This window comes from Antedon mediterranea, chromosome 9, assembly GCF_964355755.1.
Source record: "Antedon mediterranea chromosome 9, ecAntMedi1.1, whole genome shotgun sequence".
NCBI lineage: Eukaryota > Metazoa > Echinodermata > Crinoidea > Comatulida > Antedonidae > Antedon > Antedon mediterranea.
In genome coordinates this window covers 23,794,103-23,821,523 of record NC_092678.1, presented here as the reverse complement: position 1 = coordinate 23,821,523, position 27,421 = coordinate 23,794,103, and the positions used below count along the sequence as shown (strand labels likewise).

The 27,421-nt window shown below is 33.3% G+C and overlaps 5 protein-coding genes and 1 long non-coding RNA gene across 8 annotated transcripts in view; 3 read left to right on the top strand and 3 right to left on the bottom strand.

Annotated features, from left to right (window-relative positions):
* The window catches only part of LOC140059420 (uncharacterized), a 43,294-nt gene extending 39,924 nt beyond the window's left edge, over nucleotides 1-3,370 (bottom strand). Inside the window, exon 1 of the long non-coding RNA XR_011847183.1 lies at nucleotides 3,130-3,370. This is a non-coding gene — a long non-coding RNA (uncharacterized lncRNA). The remainder of the gene's footprint in view (nucleotides 1-3,129) is intronic.
* LOC140059416 (uncharacterized) overlaps nucleotides 1-4,252 on the top strand; it is a 32,655-nt gene extending 28,403 nt beyond the window's left edge. For 2 of the 3 annotated variants that reach the window (XM_072105321.1, XM_072105319.1), the window contains 7 exons: nucleotides 36-115; nucleotides 234-324; nucleotides 871-1,001; nucleotides 1,293-1,316; nucleotides 2,262-2,396; nucleotides 2,643-2,782; nucleotides 3,382-4,252. In XM_072105321.1, coding sequence (XP_071961422.1) covers nucleotides 36-115; nucleotides 234-324; nucleotides 871-1,001; nucleotides 1,293-1,316; nucleotides 2,262-2,396; nucleotides 2,643-2,782; nucleotides 3,382-3,528 — 748 coding nt within the window. In that variant the 3' untranslated portion in view covers nucleotides 3,529-4,252. The remainder of the gene's footprint in view (nucleotides 1-35; nucleotides 116-233; nucleotides 325-870; nucleotides 1,002-1,292; nucleotides 1,317-2,261; nucleotides 2,397-2,642; nucleotides 2,783-3,381) is intronic. The other variant, XM_072105320.1, reaches the window with a different exon arrangement.
* Nucleotides 4,253-5,258: 1,006 nt separating this feature from the next.
* LOC140059418 (fibrinogen-like protein A) lies at nucleotides 5,259-8,752 on the bottom strand. The gene is made up of 7 exons (XM_072105323.1): nucleotides 8,695-8,752; nucleotides 8,485-8,549; nucleotides 8,004-8,090; nucleotides 7,333-7,560; nucleotides 6,983-7,131; nucleotides 6,271-6,535; nucleotides 5,259-5,887 (listed from the first exon to the last, which is right to left on the bottom strand). Exons 1-7 carry the CDS (start codon nucleotides 8,718-8,720, stop codon nucleotides 5,571-5,573), a joined length of 1,137 nt encoding a protein of 378 aa, XP_071961424.1. The 5' UTR covers nucleotides 8,721-8,752; the 3' UTR covers nucleotides 5,259-5,570.
* Nucleotides 8,753-12,239: 3,487 nt separating this feature from the next.
* LOC140058735 (selenide, water dikinase 1-like) lies at nucleotides 12,240-17,105 on the top strand. Its single transcript, XM_072104460.1, has 7 exons — nucleotides 12,240-12,618; nucleotides 13,321-13,421; nucleotides 13,557-13,706; nucleotides 14,022-14,134; nucleotides 14,438-14,628; nucleotides 15,295-15,531; nucleotides 15,634-17,105. Exons 1-7 carry the CDS (start codon nucleotides 12,399-12,401, stop codon nucleotides 15,801-15,803), a joined length of 1,182 nt encoding a protein of 393 aa, XP_071960561.1. The 5' UTR covers nucleotides 12,240-12,398; the 3' UTR covers nucleotides 15,804-17,105.
* LOC140058736 (transmembrane protein 115-like) lies at nucleotides 16,896-19,888 on the bottom strand. The gene is made up of 4 exons (XM_072104461.1): nucleotides 19,061-19,888; nucleotides 18,679-18,822; nucleotides 18,328-18,451; nucleotides 16,896-18,178 (listed from the first exon to the last, which is right to left on the bottom strand). Exons 1-4 carry the CDS (start codon nucleotides 19,683-19,685, stop codon nucleotides 17,983-17,985), a joined length of 1,089 nt encoding a protein of 362 aa, XP_071960562.1. The 5' UTR covers nucleotides 19,686-19,888; the 3' UTR covers nucleotides 16,896-17,982.
* An 873-nt stretch (nucleotides 19,889-20,761) lies between these two features.
* On the top strand, nucleotides 20,762-26,385 carry LOC140059459 (uncharacterized). Its single transcript, XM_072105387.1, has 2 exons — nucleotides 20,762-21,203; nucleotides 24,911-26,385. The coding sequence occupies exons 1-2, from the start codon at nucleotides 21,051-21,053 to the stop codon at nucleotides 25,427-25,429; spliced, it is 672 nt and encodes a 223-aa protein (XP_071961488.1). The 5' UTR covers nucleotides 20,762-21,050; the 3' UTR covers nucleotides 25,430-26,385.
* The last annotated feature ends 1,036 nt before the right edge of the window (nucleotides 26,386-27,421 follow it).

Here is a 27,421-nt window from a genome sequence, read left to right as displayed (position 1 = left end):
CCATTTAAACCTGTTTTTGTTTGATTTCTTTTTAGTCACTTTACTACAAATACAACCCCAGTACATGATCGAAAAAGGCAAGATAGTGGTGTTTACCCAAGATCTGTAACAAACGGTAAATATGTCACGTGCAGTTCTTAAATAATTGGAAAAGTTGAATTAAAATGGCATTTTGAGTTTAGAAAACAGTCTAAACAAACCAAAAAGTAATTTTTAAAAATTCATAATTGCAGAAAGAGTAAGGAAAAGGAAGAAAACAAAAGGAAGCAATGCCGATAGTGAAATAGCCGCACGTAGACTATGTGACTTGGCAGATTCTAACAGGTTGTTGTAATAATAGTAATTAAACAAAGATAATGTTAAGTCCCTATAAATATGTTTACAGTAAGTAATTACTGAGCCTTGGCAATAAATTGAGCAAGCCCTAATAAATAGAGCACGTGTTTATGTATGGTCATTTTCGTTTCTAGTTAAGAGTACTCCTAACTTACTAACTAATCCAACAATCACAGTAAATTACCCAACTTTTACAATCATATTAATCTACTGTACTCCAGTACTAGTATAACGCTAAAGCTATTGTATGGTGCTTAGGAATTTGTACAGTCAATATTCTATTTGTGTTGGGTGCAAAAGGCTTAATAAACTAAAGTGTTACTGCACCATTCTAATGCTCTGTCTACACTATCAAACTAGTTTGACCAAAAATGGTATGTGCTCAAAAATGGTAGTGATATGCCCAAATATGGTAGTGATATGACATCATGTCTATATATGGGTACATCACTTTTTTTTCACATAAATTTGATAGTGTAGACAGGGCTTTAGCCTTTTGCATATATTGATTTATTTGTATGTATCTTATCACAGTCAGCTTTGGAGCAGACAGTTCGAGTCCAACGACCGACAGTCGTCCATCAACATGAAAACTGCAGTATACACTAGAATGCTTATAGGAGATAATTTAGGTCCAGGCCAGGTTGTAGATCCCGAACTACCTCGTAAGTTTTCAATCAGTGTGTTCATAGTTTTTGTTAAATTGCATTGATTAGATCCTGATTTACAGTATCTCCCCGTTTAAATACTATCCTATCCCTTTGTATCTGCACATTGTTATGCATAATATTATTTAGAGAGAGACTTGTAAAAAAATCAATACAAAAATGGGCCATTATTGAACAATCTTAAAAACGATACATGTAAGTTTAGTTTTATTTTTGTTTACAATTTTACAAACTGGCTTGTTATGATAAACGGGTTCAAAAAAGAAATTTAATTTTTCAATCTTTAAGGACAGCCAGACGTACTGTGGAAAGGTAACATTTGATATCATAACACGATCATGCTTTTTAACATACTAGCTATAAGGTTCTGTTCAAGAAATAACTTGACACATCAAAGACGCACCAGTTGACGTATGCGTATAAAAAAGACGAACTGATGCGTTTGGTGTACGCCAGCGTCGTATGTTGTCTCTTCGCAATGTCACTGATGACGTCAATTTTTTGATGACCTGGACATAACTTTATAGAATAGACCATACTGTAGTTTGCATGAAAATGACATGGTTATAAGAACCATAGTCATTGGTGGTATGGAGCATGTGCATTCATTAGCAACACTCGTGGAACGATGTATCTCCAATTATAACTTTCCTTTACCATAATTGCATGCATAACATAATGATTTGTCATTTGTATAACATTACATCACTACATTAATTATGATTACTATTGCAAACATTAATCGTTTTTTTCACTTCAAAATGGGTTTACAATTTGATTTTACTTTTCATTGTGTTCTCTTTTTAAAAATTACTAATCTAGGATTTCATTATCAACGGTGGTACATTTTTTTACTAATAATTTTATCAGAACTACCTGATTCTAAAACAAAGATTTAGTTCTAGTACATTAGTAATCAAGTAACATTAGAAATAGTACAGTATTACACATTGATTAGAAGTAATTACATCACTTATGATGCAATTGGTTGACATTATTATCTCACAACACATAATAAATACGATCTAATTATATCACTTAATTACAATACTTAATTCTAAAGAAATAAAATTCAGGAATACAGTATACATAGTTGGTTTGTGCTTACAGTAAATTACCAAGGGCAAAACAACTTTATAAATTGTCAAAAAATTAACGGAAAAGATGAAAGAAAACATAAATCAACGGCCAATCAATGGTTTTATATAGAATGTGGTAACTTAATTAGAAAGATTCTATAATTGGTTTTTTTTCTAGCAACAAGAGAGTCAACTGGAGAAATCAAACTTGGTTTAAAAAAGGATAAAAGATCAGACGGAGATTACTTTTATGTTGATATCATACAGTGTAGAAAAATGACTTTCAAGTTAAAAGACACCGATCATATTCCAGGTAAATCAAACAAGTAATTACAGTACATGTTTCCTTCTATACTGGCATGAACATACACTTACTTTAAATTTTAAACTTATCATTATTTATACCAATATACAGACTAAACAAAATAGCTAATAATACACAGAATGCATTCAGTAAATAGGCATACCGTTATTATATTAATTAGGAATATATATTTATTATTAAAGAAAATATCAATAATTTTGTTTTTGAAAATATGTTGTTTTCATATATTTATAGATGTATACGTGAAGCTATTTCTATTTATGGGCAATAAAAAAGTTTCTAAGAAGAAATCGCATACAATCAAACAACAGTTAGAACCAGTTTTTAGTCAAGAATTCATATTCCATAAACCAATTATAGGCGCTTCCTTACAGGTATTTTTGCAGTATTTATAGCGATATATGACTGTACTAAAACTTTTTAATTTATTTGCCAATATTATACTTATAGTAGTAGGCCTCTAGTAGGTTTAGGCCTAAGTCAATAGCTCGTCTAATTTCTACACTCTCACTAGCTAGGCCCAAATAGAAAATGCCTGTCAGGCATATTGTGACGGGCCCGGGCCCGTGCCCGTGCTGTGGGATGGTCCATGATGGACAGGAAAAAAACAAACCAGTTGGGCCTAGGCCTAGGCCTAGCCTTTAGTCTAGTTAAACCTTTTTATCCTAAACTTGTCAAGCTCTGATCCTTTATATGAGTAGTCTAAGTTTACTAGGCTTACCGTTTCCTGAACCTGTATAAATATTACTTAACTATTCCACTCAAAAAAAGTAGTTTTATATTAGTTTCTTCTCGTTACAATTTGATCGTCTGCCGTGTGCGCGCATGATGTGATGAAAGTTTTTTCAATAAACTCTAGAGGGCCGGCTTTAAAAATAACATCGCTAACGATGACGTCATATGTTTTTAGATTTTACTGGACATTAATTAAATTATAGAATTAATGTACCTTTTCTATTTGTCTATTTTTTAGGTTATGCTTTGGGCAGATGGCGGGAGATTTAGTAGAAACACGATGGTCGGGGAAACTATGATATGGCTTGATAATGTGGACATGTCAAGTGGCAAAGTCACAGCTTGGTATAGATTATTTACACCTAGTTCACCTAGAACTCCTTAACCTTCGTCATCAGTTGGCCGAGGCTAATCTTGCTTCGTATTATAAATTGATTTTAATTCTATTAGTAATATATATTAAAAGAACAATTTCATCGACGGGATAGTATTAACGGATAATTAGAGCTCCAATTAACAAATGACAAATGGGTTATCCAAATAAACCTAATTTGTCCTCTTTTTCGTCAACATACATTACAAGATGTACGCGCAATGCAAGATAATGACCACAAATGACTACAAACATTCGGATGGTGATCCGTACTTGCTTTTGATTGGTTAACCTACTTTTACGTCCTTTGCTCGTTGCGTCCTCAGTGGAAAATAATTATTTGTGGTCATTATCTTGCATTGCGCGTACATCTTGTAATGTATGTTGACGAAAAAGAGGACAAATTATGTTTATTTGGATAACAATGTATTCATAGTAGGCCCACTTAGCTCAGAATAAATCTGCAACATTATACATTCTCTCTATGTTTAGCAGATTGTTTGAGAAAAAATGTAGTATAATTCTTACAAAAATGTTTTATCTGAGGGTGATTTGATGAACTAATGTGATTTGGTTTAAATATTATTATTAAAAACGAAATAAATATCTGGTGCTTGTTAAAATATTACGCAATACATTTGATACTATACTAATAGTTTATTAAGCAACAAGCAATTATTATATAAAAGTATTTACTTTTTAATTAATAGTAACTAGATAAACGTAGCAATAGGCCATGTCATAATACCCTAGTTTAGGTGAACGTATTGTATCCAATGATAGAATTATTTATTAGAAATATAGCTATTGTGTAACGTAAATGTGGTTTTATATATTTTCCTTGGTGCTAACATTATTAAAATAAAATAATAATGCGGATTTGTTAATCGTTCAAACCAAATGCACTGTCTTATGCGTTAATGACATCACGAAGGGAGACATTTTCTCACGTGCGTGTGTAACGTAACGGTTTGTTACCACTGGGGATTTCCCCACTACGCACATGTCAACTGTCTCTTCGCCATGATGACATAAGCATTAATCATAATACAGGAAACAGGGCATTATTATTCCTACGCTGAATAAAAACATTAGTTAAAAACCACCAATTTGCATCAATTAAAATGAAAGTATAGACTTAACTAGGCAGTGTTTACTAATACTTATTTATATTTTTACGACGATCCATACTGTACTTAAAAAAAATAAAAATAAAAATTTAAAAAATATTTAAAAAATTAACCAACCACCATTATAAATGTATTCACAAACCAAAAATAATACTGCATTGTATTATACAACCTTTTGATATTTTTTCTCACTATAATAGGCATAATTATATTGACATGAATCAAAAGCAAGCGTTTGATATTTAAACTTTTTTCTAATGCATGATAACCTATATACAGTGTGCACTATTAATTATTAATTTATGAATGTTAACTTTAACTAATTTGCTGCGCATATACTATAACTTTAAAATATAATAAAAAACGATTAGGGCCTATACATCATTGTAAATTGTATTTATATTGTATATTTAATTTATAATATGTAAATTCATTATACTTAACATTTCTATATTAGTTTTAAGTTTAAAGATGATTACGCATGTCTACACGTATATGTGGCCAAAGAGATTCCTATTATTTTATGTGTGCAATATAGGGCCTCTGGTAGATATATAAGTTGTATACAAATCCGTCAGCGACTTCAGTTGAGTATCATATGAAAATAAATGAATGGGAAATTTAATCTGTCTTTATAGTGGTACGTTATTTCATTACTGAAACAAAAAACGAAGTATAGGTAATACTTTTACATGATATCTTATCTAAAAAATCGAAATATTTCCTTATAATTATCCTAAAGCCTTTTATACACTATAAAAAACTTTATGTGACAAAAAAATGTGATGTGCCCATATATGGACATGATGATGTCATATCACTACCATATTTGAGCATAGTACTACCATATATGGGCACATCACATTTTTTGGACAAATACAGTTTGATATAGTGTAGACAGGGATTTTTATATCGCGTAGGCCTTCAGTTATTTTTTATTACAGTCCATGCTACTGTTATTATAATAATCGCTGTAATTGCCAGAATTATCTCTGGCAAATGAAGAATTGAGTATGCATACCAAATATAAACAAATCGAAAGTAATCGATTCTACGAATTTTCATTTCGGCTGATTTCAGTTTTGCGTCTTCAAAATGAGTCCAATAGAGGCCTTTATATGCGCCGGGCGCGTAGTTGAGGTTGCTATGGGAACACTCACTTAACCACCACCATTTGTGTTTTGACTGCTTGCCGGATATGGATGAAAACGAAGCTCCATTGTGACATATCAGAGCATCCCCTATATATAAAAAAAAAGACATTTTGTAGGATCATTATCATTTATACTGTATCCACATCATTTTCATTATTAGCATAATCATTTTTATCATTAATCGCACCTAATTATCTGTTATCTTTTCACCCACCATCAACGTTGCAACCATTAATTATTATCAAGTGTTGTCATTATTATTTTTATAATCAATCGTCAATAATTTTCCTTAATTTTCACATTATAATTAATTGTCCTATATTTTCAATGAATACCAGTGTTATTATTATGATAGTTCGTTGTTCCTATACATCATTATCCCGATTTATTATATTGTTTATCAATCAAACGAAAAGGCACGAAAGAGGAAAAAGGGTTAAAAAAAACCCACACCGTCATTCACTACGTACCAGCATCACCGCTATAGGCACCAATATGTAGCCTATACAAGCTGCCTTCACTGCTTATCTTGAAATTGTCATAGAGAGCAAATCGAGAACCACTTTTGAATGATGTTAAATCAACTCTTAACTCGTATTTTGATACGTTAGTTAGCCGATAAATCTTCTCGTTTCCAAGCCAATGATCTTGATCTCGTTCCCCGAAACCAGTTTTGTACATTTCCCAACTTTTATTAAAAAATCCATCAGATCTATCAGAATTTCTGTGAATAACCTTTAAGATAATATAATCATAACTTATTATTATTATCAATGCTTACAGGTATCACCGTTTATAGACTTTGTTCTTCTAGATTTTGTTCGTGCATTTATACTATTAGGCCTACCATACAATATAATATCCCTTACAGGTTCAACGAGTAAGGTACAGAAGAGAAAGCGCCTTAGGACCTTTTGGAAACAAACTTCATAGTTCAAAAGTTCTGATTTTATCTTTGTTATTTATGTTGTCTTTTTATATTAATAATCATAAGGGTTCGTTTTTAGGGGTCACACACAAGTTTTTCTTATATATATAATTATATAAGTATATTTATCGGCACACAAATCCGGTTCACTCCTAATAACACAACGTCAGTGGAAACCCTACTAAATATAAATGGTGATGCAATAGTAACTCGGGGAAGACCAATATGGGATTTGAAAAATGGTATGTACGTACTGTCCAACCACCGCCATCTGTCGTCATATCGCAATAAGCATTGAACGGCTCTCCACTGCCTGGTCGAATAGTATTTACACCATTTCCCGACATAATGCCAAAGTCACTGCAGTCACGACGCACACCATTAAAACCAGCTCTATGCCACCCTAAGTTCCAGTAAATAGACATTTATAATTTTTATTTTGTCCATGTTGGTAGTAAAGAGATAAAGAGGAGTCACGTCAGTCAAGTTTTACGAGAAAGTATTGTTTTAACATAAACGTAATTTTAATTATGAGCACAGATATTTTCATATCTAATTTTGAGGTACGTCATGGGTACAGTGTATGCGATGGAAACTTGCTTACCTAACAGAAAACCACAAAGCATCAATATCAGCACAATGATTGCTGGTTTTAGGAAACGAGAATGTCGATGTTCATATTTTCCTGTTAAAAAATGATTGTATTCTCTCTGGATTGTCGTGAACACTTTACATAAATCAAAGTGTTTATTGGTGTCAACTTCAGTAATAGTCATTCGTTCCCTATCTGTTCGTGTTGTGTAATTTTCAACAAAGACAGCTGCGTGTGCACCTATGTTATGGTTTAATTTAAAAATATCAATAACATAAGTGAATAATTATTTATTTTTTATCATACAGATAACAATTTTTCCTAGAATCGCGATTAATTTCGAAAAGCCAGGCAGAAATAATTTGGGTTTGATTTTGTTTGTTCAAATGATAAAATGCAATTCCATGTTTTATATAGTATTTCTTGATAAAAGTATACCAATAGTATTTGATTAAACCAATCAATTGGAAACTGTTTGGTTTGTATATAGAGAATGGGTTCGTTCAACTGAAATCGAGAAGCTTGGTTGATTAGACAGTCAAAACTTGCCTTGGTTGTGATATAAATTACATCAAGTAGGTGTGTCATTCCATAGTACACAAGATTAATCCTTGATTTTACATACATTATTGTAGTAATATTCTAGTTTCAACATGAAAAGGTAAAAAAGAAAATTAACTTACCATAGGCCGTCAGGTTCACCTCCATACTTCTTTTCTTAGAAGAATCAAGTTTATCTCTTGAAGTAACAACAACAAGTGGTGCATACCCTAATTAAAAACCAAATTACAAATTGGCCAAAATCAAGTTTAAGTTTTGATAATATTTTATAATGATGTTTAAAATTTAATCTTGATAGAATGGAAATGAAGTAAATTTTGTTATGCAATATTGTGCACAGAGCTAAATGATTAATGATGATAACTATGTTTATGATGATATCTATGATATCAGTCCTACTGATACAGTTAATTATTTCAAAATATAGTGCAAATCCAAATTTTGACTGTTCAATTAAGAAAATGCTTTGGATCTAAGAACTGAATTCGTCACTCACAAACAAAATGACCCAATCAACACGTCATTAACTTTTATTTAAAGTTATTATAGTAAACGTCTTATAAAGTTATAAATATTATACCAAAAATGTAATACTGTACCTACCTATTCCGTCTTTTATAGGACCAATGAAAGCTCTACACTCTTCAATATAGTTTTCGTTGTTCGCACTGTGTAAAATTCAATTGTTAGAAAGGTGATATGTTATTATGCATAACAATTAATAGTGATAGAGATAATGTTAAATATAGTAGTATTTTAATGCATTGTGTCACAAGTGTGTTACAAAATCATCCTATTATAATAGCGACATACCTGACAACAAATACAGCAAAATCCATTTTGCGAACATAGTCGTAAAAAAATGGATATAAATATGTTTTCCATAGTGGTATCCAATCCATGTCTTTATCGAATTGTCCATAACCCTCTAAACAGAAAAAAAAACAGAGCCATAATGGAAAAAAAATACATAACCAGCGCATCATAAATCACTAAAATCACCATTGTTCTCCAAAATGTACCGTAACTTTCCTGACTAAATTAAAAATGCAAGACAACTTACTGCATATCATGGTTATCAATCTGCGGACGTTGATGTCTGTTGTTTGAAATCCTCTTGAATCTACAAACTCCATGTTGTCAGAGACGTCTAACTTCACAAGTCGTGTAGTGTTTCCACCAGTAGTTTGGACATCTGCTGGTGAACACGCTACTATACTCTCAAAATGTCCAGGATTGGAATTTTTTAAGTCGTATCTAGACAGCCAATATAAGCTATTTATAAGTGAGCTTTTACCGGCACCACACTTTCCGAACACTACAACTCGAATGGGACACGGAGGCTTATCAAAACCTGGACATCGCTTTGGTCTCCAACTTCGTATTTGTTGTAGTAAAACATGTAAATTCTCAACAGTAGCACTTGATGTCATTACCATCCTTTCTATTTCTGTGGATTTTTTAAAATGAAAATAATTCATATGACAAATTAGCTATAAACCTATAGATTTATAACTACGAACGAATTATGGGGCTGCAACGACGCTATATGAAAGAGCTGTTTCCACGAACTCGACTTCCATACAAATAATTGACGAGTCAGTGTTTTGCAAAATTGGTTTGCAGACTGCCCAGTGACGTCAAAAATCCTTTAATGTTTAATAATATATGCGTAACCATGTATAATGCAAAAAATGCATAACAATAGGCCAACTGTACCAAGTAGGCCTATGAGTTATATTCTTTACATGCGGTCGCGGCGTGCATTGTTCAATACGGTGCGGGATAGCAAGTTTGTTGGGTAGCAGGAATTTCTAATTAAACTATTCTTCTTCCTTCTGGTTTGCTGCCATAGTGTTCGATGACAACAAATCAAGCTATTGAATATATACAGTATAACACTATTTACTTTCATGTCAGGAACACAAAACATAAATTCGCTATACATTCTGAATCAACGAATTAAGTAACTTTTAAAAACAATTGTTGAAATGCTCAAAATGTCCTAAAACTGGAACCGTGCGTGAAATTGATCAGAAATTAAGATTTTTAATTTTAAACATACACATATCTTTACTCCAAAAAGTTGGCCCTTGCTATTTCCGTGTGTTGTAATTGTGTTTTAATTTACTAAATGAAGAAATTCAAATTCAAAATGTTTACAAGGTTTAGAGAAACGCGAACAAAAGATGGACAGAAAGAAAGAATAATACAGCAGACAAAAATATAAGATTAGGAGTTTTGTCAACTAAAATATTTAGGGAATTTTGACGACCTTCACTACCGTGTTTATTATTTCGGGATTGTCGTAATATTTTTCTTTAACAAAAGAAAATTTCTATAGGCCACAGAGAGCCGTGTTTGCTTATTAAGAATGCATGAAAGGAAAAAAGACGCATTTAGTGATATGGTAAAAATAATCACATAAATATCATTGGGGTTAGCTAGTTTTACACCACCTACTAATTCCAAATTGTCTTTGATGTTAGCAGAGAGATGTGCCCTAGGGGCCATTTATCATGAATTTTACGTGTTAGAGTATCATCTAGGGGTGTCATTCAACAAAATTCGCGCTTCGCCACCACAGGTCCTCATTCAGTGGTGACTGGTTCTAAAATGGAAAAGATTAACAGAATCAAAATGTAACAGTGTGGCGTGTTGTCAGCGAATGACTAACAATACCATAGCTTTCCTACTTCACCTGCACAAACTCATTTGCATAACAACGCACGACATACCAAACTACGATGAGATATAAATTATCTTCCAAACACGTAACGAAGAGAATTACAATTCCCTTTTTTCCGACATTAAAATTGAGGGCGCCAAACATAAAATTTACCACATCGAAAGGAGGCGGGAAGCCACAGAAAAAAAATATGGTGTGCTCCCTTGCCTCTAGCACGGTAAGGCTCTCTCACAGCCTTGGGGGTACCACACATCAGATGCTTTGATGTTATCGCCTCATAATGTGTGGTGGAAAGGGGGACGTTTAAATCTGTGAACCCCAAACACAGAAGCTCGCATAGCTTTAACTCTTTTCCACCGACCGGCATGGGGTTTGAACCCATGATAATCGTGTTCCACGACGCTCTACCGACTGAGCTATCCGGCCCTCTGGTTTATGTCAACGTTAAAACTAGATTCGTTTCTTCAAAATGACGTCATGCAAATTATGACGTAACGATTAGAATGACGTAATATGAAGCGCGTTTAAGAATATCCTATTGTCACTATTCATTGCTCGTGTACTTGTGGCGTAACGGGTAGTGCTCTGTGAACTAGCCTATTGTTTGAATTCTCTCAACTCTACTAGCTGGGGTTCGAATCTCTACGGAATTATTTTTTTAATAAATATAATTTTTTTTTTTTTTTTTTTAAAGAGATATTTAGAGAGTCAAGTTAATTTGATAGGCAGGGGCTGGTCGTGGAGACTTATATTCTTTCTATCCATATTTCGAATTTTTCAAAATTATTAGCTCCACCAAGCATGGTGGACTGGTCCTGTAGACTTATAATTTCGTTTCATATTTTCATGTATACGTGCAATTAGTTTCTTTTAACTAAATCTTATCACCTTTTGTCAACAAAAATGATTGTTTATATTTATGCTGTTTTTGTTGCCAATAAAGTAAATAGGCTATAATTTCAGGGGACCTAGCAGCTCTATTTTTCAATTTCTCAGCTCAGCCGTAGTAGGCCTAGCTGGTCCTTCCTCTAACATTTCAAAAAGTGACGTGACTTCGAAGTTATCATGTTGGCCTAGTTATGTTAAATAATATACATAGTGAAAGAGTGTTAAGGCTTTAGGCCTAAATGTGTTTTTTGTTTGTTTTCAGAAGGTGCGCCCCTCCCTCTGAATCCACCACTGTTTTCTTTTACCTAAAAAATAATTAAATAAATACAGGTAAGCGCGCTTATAGCATAGATAATACATAAAATTATATATAAGACAATCAAAACCTGGGCTCTTTTTATTTGTATTCATTTGAAGATGTCATTCCTATATTTATCATTTTCCCTATGTTATCAGAATCCAGGAATAAGGTGAAGGAAGCCCCTTTAGCTACTAAATAAATGTTACGAACACCCTAGGCTACTAATAATAAATATTAACATTTTATTGCTTTAAATCACATTTATGATTATCATTACACATTTGAATAGGTCTAAAATAGTTTATAAAAATACAGAGTATTAATTTTGAATTGTATGTTGTCTGAAAATTGTTTTATTTTATGCGAATTATTGGGAAAAGCTTGTTAAAATTCTACACAGTATTTTAACCTCGTACGAGGGCGTCAAAATGGTGCATTGTGGGAAGCATAGGTCAAGCTGTTGTAGAATCTGGTACGGTACTCGCCGACCCTAGCGCGGGGATTTATCAGTGTGGTTGAAATATAATTTCGTTACCGTCAAGATTATTTACAAATTGCACCTAATTAGTACCGTCTTTTGAAAATTATTAACTTTTTAGTGTTTAATTGTCCATTTTGTAACGTATTAAAACCCTGAAAATGGCCCAACGACCTATATTTAACCCAGAAGACCACGATTTAGACAAGTCATTTCGCATGTCGAAATCTGTGGATTTGAAAGGGTCTGCTTGCTCCTTGCCGGAGGATTCTACAGATAAACTACTGAAGATATTCAAAGATGAGGAAAACGAACTTCTTGCACAAGATCAAAATACCATGGGCTTGCTTGATCAACCTCAATCCATTGTACCACAACTTGGTAAGTCAATGTTTACACCGTTAAAACATTTGTAAACACTGGGAAATTGATTGGCTAACTTCATTTTGAGTAGGCTTGGGTGCCTTTTCGTACCCTGATATCAAGTAGATTTTTTGATTCACACATCAAACGGTCTGCTTCTATTTTACACATAATTTATGATTTTAATTCTAAAAACATATAATAAATAAACGCATAAACTGTGGTAATAGTTTAATAGTTGATTTAATCCTAGCATTGTTCACAATTTTTAACAATTATTGGAAGGCATACTTCATGGCGATTTTCATGCTTTGTTCTGTGTTTTGTGGGCTAGGAATAGGAAGTGCTTGAGAAAGCCTTACTACTAGTATTATGGTTCCCGGTGCTTGGTCCCACGAGGTTTTGTTTGTTTTTGTTTACATAATGATATTGGGGTTTGTTTTTTTTTCATTTGTTTTTTTTTTTCATTTTAATTTGAGAGGGTTGGGGAGGGAGTCAATATACTAAATATAAAATAAATTTCAATAGGCCTTGTTACATAAATTGCCTACATTTATTTATTACAATAATATTAAATAATAATAATTATATTTGATTTTATGTATGTTGTCTTGTTTACAAATGAACTATGTACTGTATGTAGGTCGTAAACTAGTTTTGGTAGTACTAGTGTAAGTAGTATTTGATTTGAACCAATTTGATTTCCTTTTTTTTCTGTAGGTGAGAACTCGCATATTGGGATTAGGCCTTGCAATGGAGGGTTTAGCATGATTCAAAGCACAAATATGAGTCCAGCATTGGTGGATGATCCCTATATGATGGTAAGTAATTACTGCAGTAACTAGCAGTCATTCGCCAATACTGCAGTAACTGCAGTCATTCTTCTCAGTTTAAAACTGTGAGTCATTTACCGATAGATATCTTTTTTTAGTAATCTTTTTTTTTTTAATTTCCAGGGTAAAATAGCCTGCTCCAGTACGCTCGGTGACTTGTATGCAATTGGAATTCTCAAATGTGACACAATTGTCATGCAACTTGGTCTTCCAAATAAGTTTTCTGACAAGGAAAGAGACGCAATAGCTCCATTGATTGTTCAGGGTTTTAAAGTAAGTATCTTTACAGCAGTGTTTAGTCTGTGCCTACATACCAAGATAAAGTATACCACCCACATAGAAAAATGGAATAGTCTGGCAACTACTCTACAGTGCAATCCATTAATCATGATAAAAATGATTTATATTCAAATTAGATAATAATATGTTGATATCAAGTTTTTCGGTACACTACGTGTATATAGTTCTGAAAAGAACTGTTGGGTTTCTCAACGTTTCAATCAATATACTTCGAACGTCCTCAGAAGTCAGAATGAATTAACAAATCAAATAATAAAAATTATTTATATAAGACTATTCTTTTTACAGGATATGGCAAAAGAAGCAAAAACGGATGTGATTGCTGGAAGGACCTATTTGAACCCATGGTGTGTGGTTGGAGGAACGACCACAGTTATCATACCCCCTCATGATATTATCACGTATGTCTTAATGGATTTGTTCATGCCAGACAACTCGGCCTAAGCCTTTCATATCAAGTCTTAAGCTCTGTCTACACTGTCAACATGACAACATAATGTGATGCGCTGTCCATTGGACACAGTGACGTCACATAACTACCGTACCATAACTACCGTACCATATTTTGACACATCACACATTTTTTGTCTAACTAGTTTGATAGTGTAACAGAGCATTAGTTTACAAAGTATGGGTTATATTATTATTATTATTAACTCACTGTAGGTGTGCACTAAATAAATTAAACATTTTTGTAATTTTAGGCCAGACAGTGCTATTGTTGGAGATGTTCTTGTTTTGACCAAACCACTAGGAACCAGTGTCGCAGTACAAGTCCATCAGTTCCTTGAGTTGACAGACAAATGGAACCGAATCAAGCCAATAGCTGCTGCTGAAGACGTAGAAAGAGCCTACCAAGAAGCTATGTATAACATGGCTAGACTGAACAACAATGGTAGGCAGATTTTAACTATTTTATTTTATTTTATTTTATGTCTTTAGGCAATGTGGCCAAGGATTACCAATAGTGAATTAATCACTGTCCTATCAGATAGGTGGTAATCCTCCTGATACAGGGGCTATTGTGTGAACCAGTTCACCGGGGTAACCCCCTACTCTTTTTCGAATAATGAACTGGGTTCTTTAAAGTACACACAGGTTATAACTGTGTACACTGGACCTACGGTTTATAGTCCTTATCCGAGAAGACTTGTTCCACCACCAGAACTAGGAGCGAGTCGCCCTCGAACCCTTGCCGATGTTGTTGTTGGCTCTTTAGATACGGTAAACGGCGCCCCTGCCTTAACCGCTCGGCCATATAACTATTAATTCTTTATCTTCCAGAAGAATATAAACAATACAAAGTTTTATTTTTAATTCAACTCTCACTTTTAAGCTGGCCTAATATGTCTGGTTTTCTGGAATTGTATGGTATTCGGAATTGGTTTTTAATAGTAAAAATGAATTTGGTACCTTTTGGATCTCAAGAAAAGAAGGTTTTCCATATTCCGGTATTGATTGTATATTGTATATAGTTATTGGCAAACTTGTTAAAGACAAACGCCGTTTGTAGATGATACAAGCTTTAACAGTGTTGCTATCATTTCTCTGTTTTATACAGCTGCAGACACGATGCGAAAGTTTAACGCACACGGTGCTACAAACGTTGATGGATATGGAATACTAGGCGCAGCAAAACAATTAGTTAAAAATCAACGAAACGATGTGAACTTTGTCATCCACAATCTACCAGTGATTGGAAAGATGTCATCCGTTGCCAAACCATTCGCTATTCAACAGTTTTCATCGTATGGTAATACGTTTAAACTTACGCAGGGAGTTTCTCCAGAAACATCAGGTTAGCTTTGCTAAATCACTAATTACACCATCATTAGAAAGGATGTATGAATAAATAAATTTTTCTAATATATTTTTTATTCATTATTTCCTTTTTTAACAGGAGGCCTACTAATCGCCTTCCCACGAGAACAAGCTGCCGCCTACTGCAAGGAAATTGAACGAGTCGATGGCCACACGGCGTGGATAATTGGAATAGTTGAAAAAGGAGAACGAAAAGCTAAAGTTATCGACAAACCACGAGTCATAGAGGTCACCACCAAGATGAAATAATATAATTATGGTCATTTTTATTCCCAAAATGCACAGAAAATTGTATTTTTAAATCATATATCATGTTTCACTTATTGCAATTCATCATCATCGTCATAGCAATTTTATAGTGCCAAATACAATCAGTTATTTCATTTTAAATAGTAACGTTTTGCCTATAATTTTGAAGCTAAAACTGTTGTCCTCTTATAACCTTTGACCTTGAAGCTAACTGTTAAGCAGTTCTCGTATAACCTTTGACCAACGGTTACAATCATATCGGAAGAATAAATGTCACGGAACTGCTAACTATGAATGTGTGTCATTGTAAAACACAAAATTGACAACCAGTTTGATTCAATTTTAATTATAAGCATTTTAGTTATACAAATCAAGTAAATTAACTAGAATGAATAATTCTAAAACATGTTTATGTTATGTTGATAGCATTGCCGCATGTTAGTACAATGCCTGAATAAACATTTGAAAACATTTTTTAAATATTTTAATTGATTTTGAATTATTTTTAGTTTTGACATTTGTGGATGGTAATAGGGCAAGTAGCCAACATTTATTCCACCAACCTTAAAACTTGTGTACACTATCAAAATAGTGTGAGAAAAAGTGTAATGTGCCCAAATATGGTAGTGATATGACATCATCATGTCTATATATGGGCACATCACATTTTTTTGTCAAGGTTTGATAGTGCAGACAGAGCTTTAAGAAGCCTCTTTTTACCACCTAGGTTTTGCTACATAACCTTTTGTATTTTCCATTATTAAGCAATTAAAATAAATAAAAATTTATTTCCTGAGGAACTAACAAAGGTCAACATGTTTTAACACTACAGTATTTAGGCATTAAAATCTTGTGTTGTCAATTTCAAAATAAGGGAAGGGGTACAAATTTAAAAAAAAAAAATGAAAGCCTATAAAAATCAATTTATGTACAGTATATTATTCATATATAATACAGTAACTGTTTGGCATTCATTGTGAAAGGAGAGTACAGTACAATCGATGTGTGCAATACGTTAGGCTAGACCACTAGGGAAAAAATGGAGCTTGTCATGAGTTTACTGGTTCAACATGACATCACAAAAACAACAAATGTGCAAGTACCAACGTATGTAATTCTACCTCTTGTATATAAGGACAGAGGACAACACACGGGTAACAATTTTCAGTCGCATCAAAATACAAAAGGGATGGAATTTAATCTATATGCATGTACTGTATAATTATGAGCATTAAAAATAATCTAATCTATTACCAGAATCATTTTAAAATGACAAATAATAATTATAAAGACCCAATTAAAATATAAAAAAACAAAATAAATGTTAAAATGTCCAAGTGATTCAATCATAGTTGCTAATAGGTCGACAGGGTGTGACCTCTCCCTGGATGGGATGCCAGCCTACTACAGGTTAAATCCTAGCTTACGTTGTTACCATACTGCCTTACAATAACACGTTTTTACTTAGATTTTACTCGCACATATTGCTTAGATTCAATAGCTTGGTTAATATAATATTTATCAAGTTAATAAACAAATTTTACATTTTTGTATATATCAATACTGTAATAAAAATCTATAAATTTAAATATATAGTAATCCATCTGGTTGATATAGTTACTGTACATCATGTACCTAATATTGTATACTGCATACATTTACACTATAGTTTGTATACAACACCTTTGATTCAAATAGTAGAGTTTTGCCTATGAACTTGTAAGGGTGTATGGCGCAGTGTGTTAGGCATTCAACTACTGATCGTGAGATCGAGGTTCGAATCAAACTCTCGCACAGGGATGCCAGCACATGGGAGAACAAACTGTATCAGGGAAAGTGAGGTTAATTAACATCTGTAAGAAAATATTTTTTACATGTTTTATGTGATACATACAGTGTACAGTATTAATTAATGATATATCAATTATCATTGAATATGTTACTGTGAGGGAAAATCTTAGTTTGAATTACATTCCTCACAAACTGTACTTCTGTAAAAGTGCACCTTGAATTATTTTTATGTTATTCAGCTTTCTTAGCAGTTGAAGCCTAGTTGATGTTAGTCTACTGACTATTGTAAGTTTGACTGTCTGGCCTTCAAATAGCACAGACTATATCTCTAAAACATTAATATATCCTTTTCACACAGATCCGGCGTTAAACTCCGGTTGATTGGTTGTCACGTACTCGTCATTCCTGTAGCGCTTCCTTCGATATCAACGAGTACGTCTTGTTTATCAGCCACTGCTTCTTCTTTTAGACTTGGAGGCTGGCTCGCATCGTCCGACGTGCTTGGCTGATCATCCATGCTAGGCCATTCTGTTTGTTGCTCAACACGAGTCAGTCGTTCATTCAATGCTTTCAAGGCGAGTTGTCTGAATGTTTAAAAAAATAGCATAAGAATAAATACAAAAACATTAAGTATGACACTCATTAATTATTATACAATTTATCAAATCCAAAATGATAAAATGTTGAGAAGGTTAATGGCCAATCACCATGTTGATCAATAACTGTACCCTACCTTCTTCTTTCTGCATCAGCGGGGTCCGTACCAGGAAGGGTGATTGTAATAGCTGAGGGCGCTCCAACATCGTATTTCCTTACTTGTTTCTTACAAACTTTGATTTTAACCAAAAATCCATGAACTGTAAAAAAAAATTACAGTGAAATTTAAAAATCTCATTTAAATTATTTTAATAAATCATTTGGAGAATGGTTCCTAATTTGTTAAAAAATTTATTAGCAATATAATATTGTAGTTCAGATGATGAGAATAGATTTCTCGAAACTTAACATAATTTTAAGATGGTCTGCATATTCATTAAATGCCTTATGATATTGATTCTCACTTGTATTATAGTATTGTACAAACCTGTATTGGAAAAGACTGCGATCGGTGGTCGTATTATTTCTGGGAAGAAGCTGGCAAAACTGAAGTGATCGCACATATCCCCTAGTATCTTACCGTCAGATTGTTTCTGGTAAAATCGCAAATACACCCAAGCTACAAATATTCCTGTAATTCAATGGTAAAATGAAAACAAAATGACAAATGAAACTTTATGAAATATTAAGAATTATTTAAATACAGGATCAATTTATTACAGTATATTATATTTCATTATTTTTATGGAATACAATTTGTTGATGCATGTTTGATGTAACGTTGTATGTAAACAAAATCAGTTACCCACATATTTCGAAGAAACCGAAATAAAAGTGTAAATGTACAGTAATATCTTTATAATAATTACCTGATCCGACAAAACAAGGATGTGTTCCAGAGACAAGGCCGACCAGTTTCAGGATGACAGACATTAAGAGATATAACAGCGGAATGTCTTTTACATATAATTTCAATGGACCTGTCGGTAATTCTTGATCCCCTATCAATTGTTTCAAAGCTACAGTAGTTCCGGCTATTGTTCCGGTCATTCCATAAAAGTGTGTGTCAAAAAGATAATAAATATTCGAAGACCCCATGTAGATGAACAAATAAACCAAAGAAGACATAACTGATGAGCCAACGGTGATCAAAGCAAAGAATATGAGCATTTGCAAGGCTCCCCATACTGGTTCTATAAATTTTCCACATATGGCTACAGCAAGAACACCTACAAGTGCGTTCCAAATATGAATTTCTACGAATGGGTGTGTCAGAAGTGTCCACACATGAAAACTTGGGGGAAACACCAGTCCAGGTGTGACGGACAATGCATTCATAAGATTCTCTTTTTCAATAAAAATCGAAAAGAAGTAAAACAAAAGAAGTCCTGCACATATTGCCTTTATAACAACACTGCCTTTTGTAAGTGCAGTTCGAATATGCTCCATTTTCATTTGAACTTTTAGTGTTGTTTCTGTTGTGGAAGACGCCATCTTGTTTTGTCGTGGACATCAACACGTCACTTAACTTTTCATTAAATCCCTTTTATCAACCATTTAACAACAAAATATCAACAATTTTCCTGATCTACCTGATCTTATTCAAAATCGTAATTAATATTTATAACAAAAAAAGGTTTTATTTATCCTCAAACCTGATAATTTCATGTATTTATCAGAATTTCCAGGTAACTGCACACACCAACGTTGTGAACAAAATATTGTATATAGCGCCCTCATAAAAGGAAGTCATAATCACTTCTTCAAAGACCTTTTTGCAGACAAAATAGGTCATGCATGATTGGGTTTTTGAGAAAAAACATGATATAAATTAATTTCTTAATGAATATGAAAACTGTGATTGTTTTGGTAGCTGCAAACAACGTACAAACAACCTTAGTTTGCAAACAATGTTTTTGCATTTTTTATATCAAAAAGTAAAGAAATTAGGAACTACAACGACTATTCATTCATTTTAGAATAGGTAATTAATAGCAGGCTACAAGTTATTAATCATATAATCAGACACCAAATGTCGGCGTGGAAATTATCAATTTCCTCAAGTTTTTATAGATTTCTCTCTACCAGGCACAAAATACATTGGTCAAATTCTTAGATTTGATAAACGTGTGCGCAGCGCACGAACAACCTCTCTAATTAGCTTTTGTAAGCGTTTTGTCTCAAACGCGTAATAGTTAATACGCATGATGCCTGGATGCTCTCACCAAGGTGTCGGTCAAAAACTTTTATTACCCTATATTTTTATTTCTGCTATATTTTGTATATTATTCAAGATAAGAGAGCCAAAAAGTGAAAACTCGAACTTTCCCGATGCATTGTTACAGAATAAACGAATACCCGATCATTTCCGATTGGGATTGCATTTTTCATATCATACAATGTTATTTAACTAGATTATTGTTTGTATACGTCATTGGTTTCTTTATCACAGTACATCGCTCCTAACTTTCCCCGATTACTCAAAGTTCTCGAAAAACATGTATTATGATGACGTAGAAATGAAACTCGTATAGATTACAGGTTCAGTGCCCATGCTGAGACTGAAATTAAAAACGTACATCGAAAGTAGTGATGCCAAGAAGTCCTACAGCTTAGAGCAACAATATTTGGCCAATAGCTTCAGTTGAAAATGACTCGATGACTTTGGAATGCGAACAAAATCTGTAAACGCAGTGATCTGAACGCCTAATATTTTTGACCAGCTTTTGGTGCTGGCAGTTCTTTCTTAATATTAGCCACTGGACATTAGTGATAAATTGTACTTCTCACGAACAGGATTCATATTTGGTGTAGAGTTTACTTTTTTTTCTGGGGAAAATATATTTAACGTTTGAGAAAATGACGAAGTATCTTACGTTATTTTGTTTTGCTTTGATTTCGGTAATATTAATTGTGGAAGATGTTGATTCGTGTATGTTTCCTAGGGACTGGACAGAACTACCATTAAAAGACAGATTAACCGCAGCTAACACTGTCATTCTGGGCTATGTGGTAAGTATTATTGCATAGTTTTCTAGGTCTACAGAAATGTGTTTAAATGGTAGATCAAATAGGTATATGCCTGTTACTATTTAAGATACAAACTTGTGTTATTATGAGCGTATGGAAATTTACAAATGTTCGTACCCCGTTCATCGACTATTTGATTTGATTAGATTAGATTTGACTCACCTATTTTTGTGGATCAAAAGAGAACCCATGGGTTTTAAAATGTCAATCAACTAAATAATTATCTTGAATTACTACAAAAATAAATTCGATCTTGTAATTCTTTTATAATTTTCAATTAAACGCTGGCATTAAAAGATTAAACATTATTAATCAAAAACTTCGAAAAGGTCAATTCTGCTGCTGCAGATTGATAGAGGAGCACCTTCCTGTTTCTGTCGTATGTTCAAATATATGCATTATAGGCGGAATCGTATATAATATTAGAGAAATGGTATTCACTCTCTTGTGCCCCACTTATTATCTCCTTCATTCTCTCGCAGAGAATCGATATTCTCCTGTATATCTCGTGTAAAGACCATTGCTAACATTTATTTCAGGCCTACAATAATTTTGTAGGATAATCGTTCATGACGAACCTGGATTCAACAGATTTAAAAAAATGGTATTAGATGAGTTATTACCAACACATGTGCGTTGTCTTTTGCATGGAAAACTCTCGAACCTAATCTCAAACTTTCACCCATCATGGTCTGAGTTTTCAAAAAACCGTAGCTGTAAGAGAAATATGTTCTTCAAAAAGAAGCAATGCCCATGTTACTTTGAGAGCTATGTAATTCATCATTCGTTATATCCGTAAATGTGATTATTATGATAAGCCTGGGAAAGCTAAAGTTCAGACGTTTGACGTCATTATGTATCAAAAGTTCTTGTCATCAATATGATTTATTAGTTAAGAATACAATATAATCATGTCTCACATCTGTTGTTGATATCGAGAAGAATTTGGGACATTACTTTAAAGACATTAGTAACCTTTTTTCGACAACTCTGAAAAATAATGTTAAGAAATCGAACGTTGAACTCAAATAAAAGCCAACCGATATCATGACAGAGGGCTATTTATTTACTTAAAATATACAGTACAAAATAATATGTCTAGTTCACAAGAGTATTATTATTTAGGTTTTGAGTAACCTTTTTTCGACAACTCTGAAAAATAATGTTAAGAAAATCGGATGTTGAACTCAAATAAAAGCCAACCGACGTCATGACATAGGGTTATTTATTAACTTAAAATATACAAAATAACATGTCTAGTTCACAATATTATTATTATTTAGGTTTTGAGTTGTTTATCTCCCCCAACAGCTGCATTTTAGCAACCGAGAGTTACTAGAAACAGCATGCATAAAACACTACCCCCTGACTCATCGTTCACTTACGCCAGTAATGATCAACCAGACGACTTACTCATCACAAAACTTGGAGACTTTCTCGGTTTCAATCTTTACTTAATCTCTCTGTCTACACTATCAAACATTATGTGACAAAAATGTGATTTGCCCATATATGGACATGATGATGTCATATCACTACCATTTTGGGCATATCACTAGCATATCTGGGCACATCACACTTTTTTTGTCAAACTAGTTAGATAGTGTAGACAGAGCTTAAAACATCACAGAGTTTGATCCTATTTCTTAATCAATATGGCTACGTGCAAGGTCCTACGTCTGTTCATGAAGTGACCGTTTCCACGTCCCAACAAAGCCATATTAATTAACCAATATTAGTGTATTCTGTAGCTAGATTTGTTTATACTGTACATTTGCTGTTGCTGATTTTATGATTTATTTTAAATTTTTTACTAATTACAAATGTTAGACGTGAATGACCGCCAAAACAAACACGTCTCCACTGGAGGTTGAAACCCACCACACATTGTAGAGAGCTCATTGTGTATACCGTGTCTACATCAGCCACAACACAGTTGGTGCTTACGGTGTTTTTTGTTAATTATTAACAAGTTTCGTCGTTTTTACTAGGTTTCTATTAATTTATGAAAAACACCATTGTGTATACTGTTTTAAATTGAAGAAAATAAATGATGAATATTGACTGATTGATTGAGAACATACAATTTTGTTTGCATCTCCTTGGTGAGTATTTAGCTACTGTACGTGCGTGCTAGAATCATTGATACTTCTCCAAAGATTTAGAAATAAATTTATCTTTTTAAATATTTTTTTTCCGCTTCACAGTTGTTGACAACTTTTGGCGGACTTTGCTTGCTGTTTATTGTCTGTTGATGTAAAGTTTGTTTTCATTAATTTCATCAAAGTGCACTGCGTGGGTGTTTGATTTTAGTCCAACCATTGTCAATATTTTTTTCCCTGGTAGATGTAACGTTTTAAAAGAAGCATTCACGTAAAAGCCTCAGTTCAAACTTTTTTCAAATGTTGTTTTCTCGTTTCACCTCTTGTCCGACATACTTTCTGTTGTCACTTCGGGCTCAATCGTGATTCAAATTGTTCTGGTTTCCTACTCTCAATTTTAACCAATCACCTCGCTAAATGTGTGGTGCTTACTTTTTTTTATTGATACGAACGAAAAGACTGAATAGTGTATGTTGGATTTCCAAATTATTTAAAATGTAAATTGATGAATTTTAAGTAATTTATAACAGTAATCAATTCCATCATACAAACATCAAACATATCCAAATGAATAGGCTTACATTCGACGCACAAGAGTAAAACATCTTCGGAAAAAAAAATTAAAATATTGGAAAGTTTTCCAAATTTATACAGAGAGGAAAGACAAAAGTCAGAATACAACATACCATTATATTTTTCATTCTTATATAAATAGGTCAAAATAAGTATGATATTCTATACGAATGATCTTAACAGCTTGAGTTTGACATATCATAATTATAAATTCACGAGTCTGCTTTGAAGGTCAATTGAAGGGGCTGGTATGAGGTGTTGTCTATTTCAGCACGTTTAGCTCTTCAATACGTCGTTCATTCATATTGTTTAACCCTGAGTCACCAAAAGTGTTAGGTGAAAATTCAAAATTCGAGAACAGTTTTTTGTTTTTGATGATGCAATATTTTGTATCATGTTTTAGTATTTTAAATGTTTTTTCTTAAAGCACCTATTTTAAACGTGTTGTAACATCTTACCTTATTATCCAAGGAAGACATTTAAGAAATGCCTTTTTGTGAAAAAATAGTCTATGTCTATAATTAGCCTAGATGCCAAATCCGAAACTTTCACACGAATCATCATTCGACGTGTTTTCAAATAACTTTGCTTAATTAGACATCAAACCTTTGCATGCGGTTGACTGCTGCTGTAGTAACATAAGGTATCCAATGGAGATCGAAAGAAAGTTAATCAGAATTCACTGAAACATATGGATTTAACCAACATACGACACAAAGACAAGCCATGTAAAATGTATACCAAGGGCATTGTTAACAGGTTTCAATTTCTGTAGCAGGGGTCGCTGAGAGGTAATGATGTCGACTGTGTTGTGTGTGGTTGTGGGGGTGAATACTGCACCTTGATACTGCACCTTGATTTGGGGAAATTGTAGTGTTATGGTTCCTTTTAACTAGAAAATTCTTTAAATTGTTTTTTGTTACTAAAACTTCTTTTATTTACTTCAAAACTATTTCTCTAAACTGTTTTGAAAGTTCCAATTAATCATTACTTGCGGTTTTTTTTTCATTGCAGACCAATTTGGTTCCAAGTACAGAAACCAGAGAAGACTACAGGAACAACACCGTGATATATATACCTCAATATTACACAGCCAAAGTGTTGGTTACCTGTCCATTTCATGGAGTGTTCAACAAAGTGAGACAAGCGGCAATCGAGCTAGCACCAGTAAACACAGGGTCTTCGTGTAAATTTACAACGATAAGGAAGCACAATTACTACATCTTCATGTTAAATGACAGCCTTTCCTCGGTTAAACAAGCTCCTATGGAGGTTAACTATCAATCGGCTGCAATCGATCTTACAGAACTAAGTATGGATGTTGTTCGGACAGAGTTCGGAAAGGACATTGTAAAACTGGGAGATGAGTACTCATGCCCGCCAGCATCAGAAACGAAGGCGAAACGAAAGGACCCAGCGAAGCTTATTGAAAGTGACTTTGGTAAACTACCAAAACCCAATACGGCAAATAAAATAACACATCTTGGGTTGATTACACTAATTGTCTCGTTCCTGGTTTCTATTTTATTCTGATGTTTTGATGATTTTTGATGATTTCACTGAAAAGCTTCATTCAACAAAATAATTCCCCTTTTGCAAATAGAAAAAAATGTTTGTCGTCATTTTGGATATTGTAGCCTAAAAAGTAGAATAGCCTGCGAGTAACGATCAAAATGTCGAAACTCAGACCATGGAGGTAAAAATGTTACCTCCATGCTTAGACCAACTGTATATTATGGTTTAATAAATAAAGGCCATCTTTATAGATTTTGTTTCTCCGTGATGAGGCTATATAATATCATAACACGTGATTATTGATAAAATAAAAAACGTTATTGCGGAATCTTTAATCATCAAATATAGGCCTACACTTGAATGATTTAATTTTTGAAAAACAAGTCAAAGCACCACATTCCTTCTAAAGTAAGGCAAGTCTAGTATATAAGTTGTTTTTTTAGTTTGATAATTACAAGATAATACAGTGCGTAATTTTAGGTGGTCAATGTCTTGACGAAACATGGAATGAGGTAAAAGTAATATATGTCATATAGAAGGATGTAAAGCCGATTTTCCACTAGGCGAATTTGTTCGCGCGAATCGAAGGCGTCAGCTAATACGCATGCGTAGAGAAGGATTTGGAAGACGTAAACATGAATACACATGCGTACAAGCTGGCGCGTTCGATTCGCGCGAACAAATTCGCCTAGTGGAAAATCGGCTTAAGAACGGTTAGAAATACGTTTCTTTTGTATGAAATGATAGAAAATATATTTAAAATAATAAACATAATTAAAGACACAATCGTCTGCTTTCTACGCTTGATCACGTGATTGCTGTGAGGCGCTGTTCTTTGACAGCAATTTGTATAATTAGAAGTTTTATCAATTAATATATTTTAAAATTGAAGTCAGCACTTTTTAGTTTATTTTCTACGCAATTGTATCATATAGCTTAGATTACATTTTAAGTAGTAAAGTATATAAATAGTATGTGTCTTGTTTTTGTTATTTTGTTTATGTCAACTCTCTACATTTGGTATTATAATTGCATATTAAGGAAACATGCAATTATCTTGGATCTATGATATATTGAATTTTAGAAAGGCTACAGATAGGAATTAAGCACGTCTGAATTAAGGGCACACATAGGCGTAACATTGTTATCGTTCTTATGATTGTTATCATAAGAATCCCGGTCTCCGCAAGGTTCTGGTTAAACTCCATTTAGAGTGACATTCGCTTCTTGTGGCTTTTGTATAAAGATGAAAGAAATGAACTGTACCTAAAATAGATATATACCATTTCACTTACTTCAATTCAACTAAAAGTTTTCCACTTTCTGATATAAAAAGAAAATGAAAATGTTACAAGTTCACTGCAGTCAATGTTAGTAGGAGCAGGGAGTGTTATTAGCAATAACAACTCCCTGATACTGTAGGAGACTGAAGTACGTTCTATCAGGGAGTTGTTATTAGCAATTAATGACAACTCCCTGGTTCTATCAACGACGTAATTTTTTATTATTAATCTGCGCATGTCTACAATGACAAAAGCATCTGTTATGATATGTCATACATAATCATACACTATACTGTAGTTTAATAAGTAATAATAAAACAAAAATAATAACAATATAGTAACGATTTTTCTAATATGATTCGTTTTAACAAACCATGACTTTGTTTCTACGAATGACCTGCAAAACGCTGCTGTCATGATCGATATCTTTGACCCTAATTGACCTAATTCTATGGCAAATCTTGCAAATTAATTTATAATTGTCGCACGAGGGTTACTTTTTAAAAATAGAACTAAATCGAACGATTTAAATCGCAAACGGTTTCATTATTTTTTCAATACGATGCAAAAACGGTTTAAATGAATAATGGGGAGTTTTTGGATCATCCGTCACTGCCATCTCGTGCGCTGCGCGTACGTGCTTGTGTTGCGTCATTGTGCCAAATATAGCAGATTGATTATTCTTTAAAAACTGACAAGATACGTTAGATACATGTGTGACATGTGA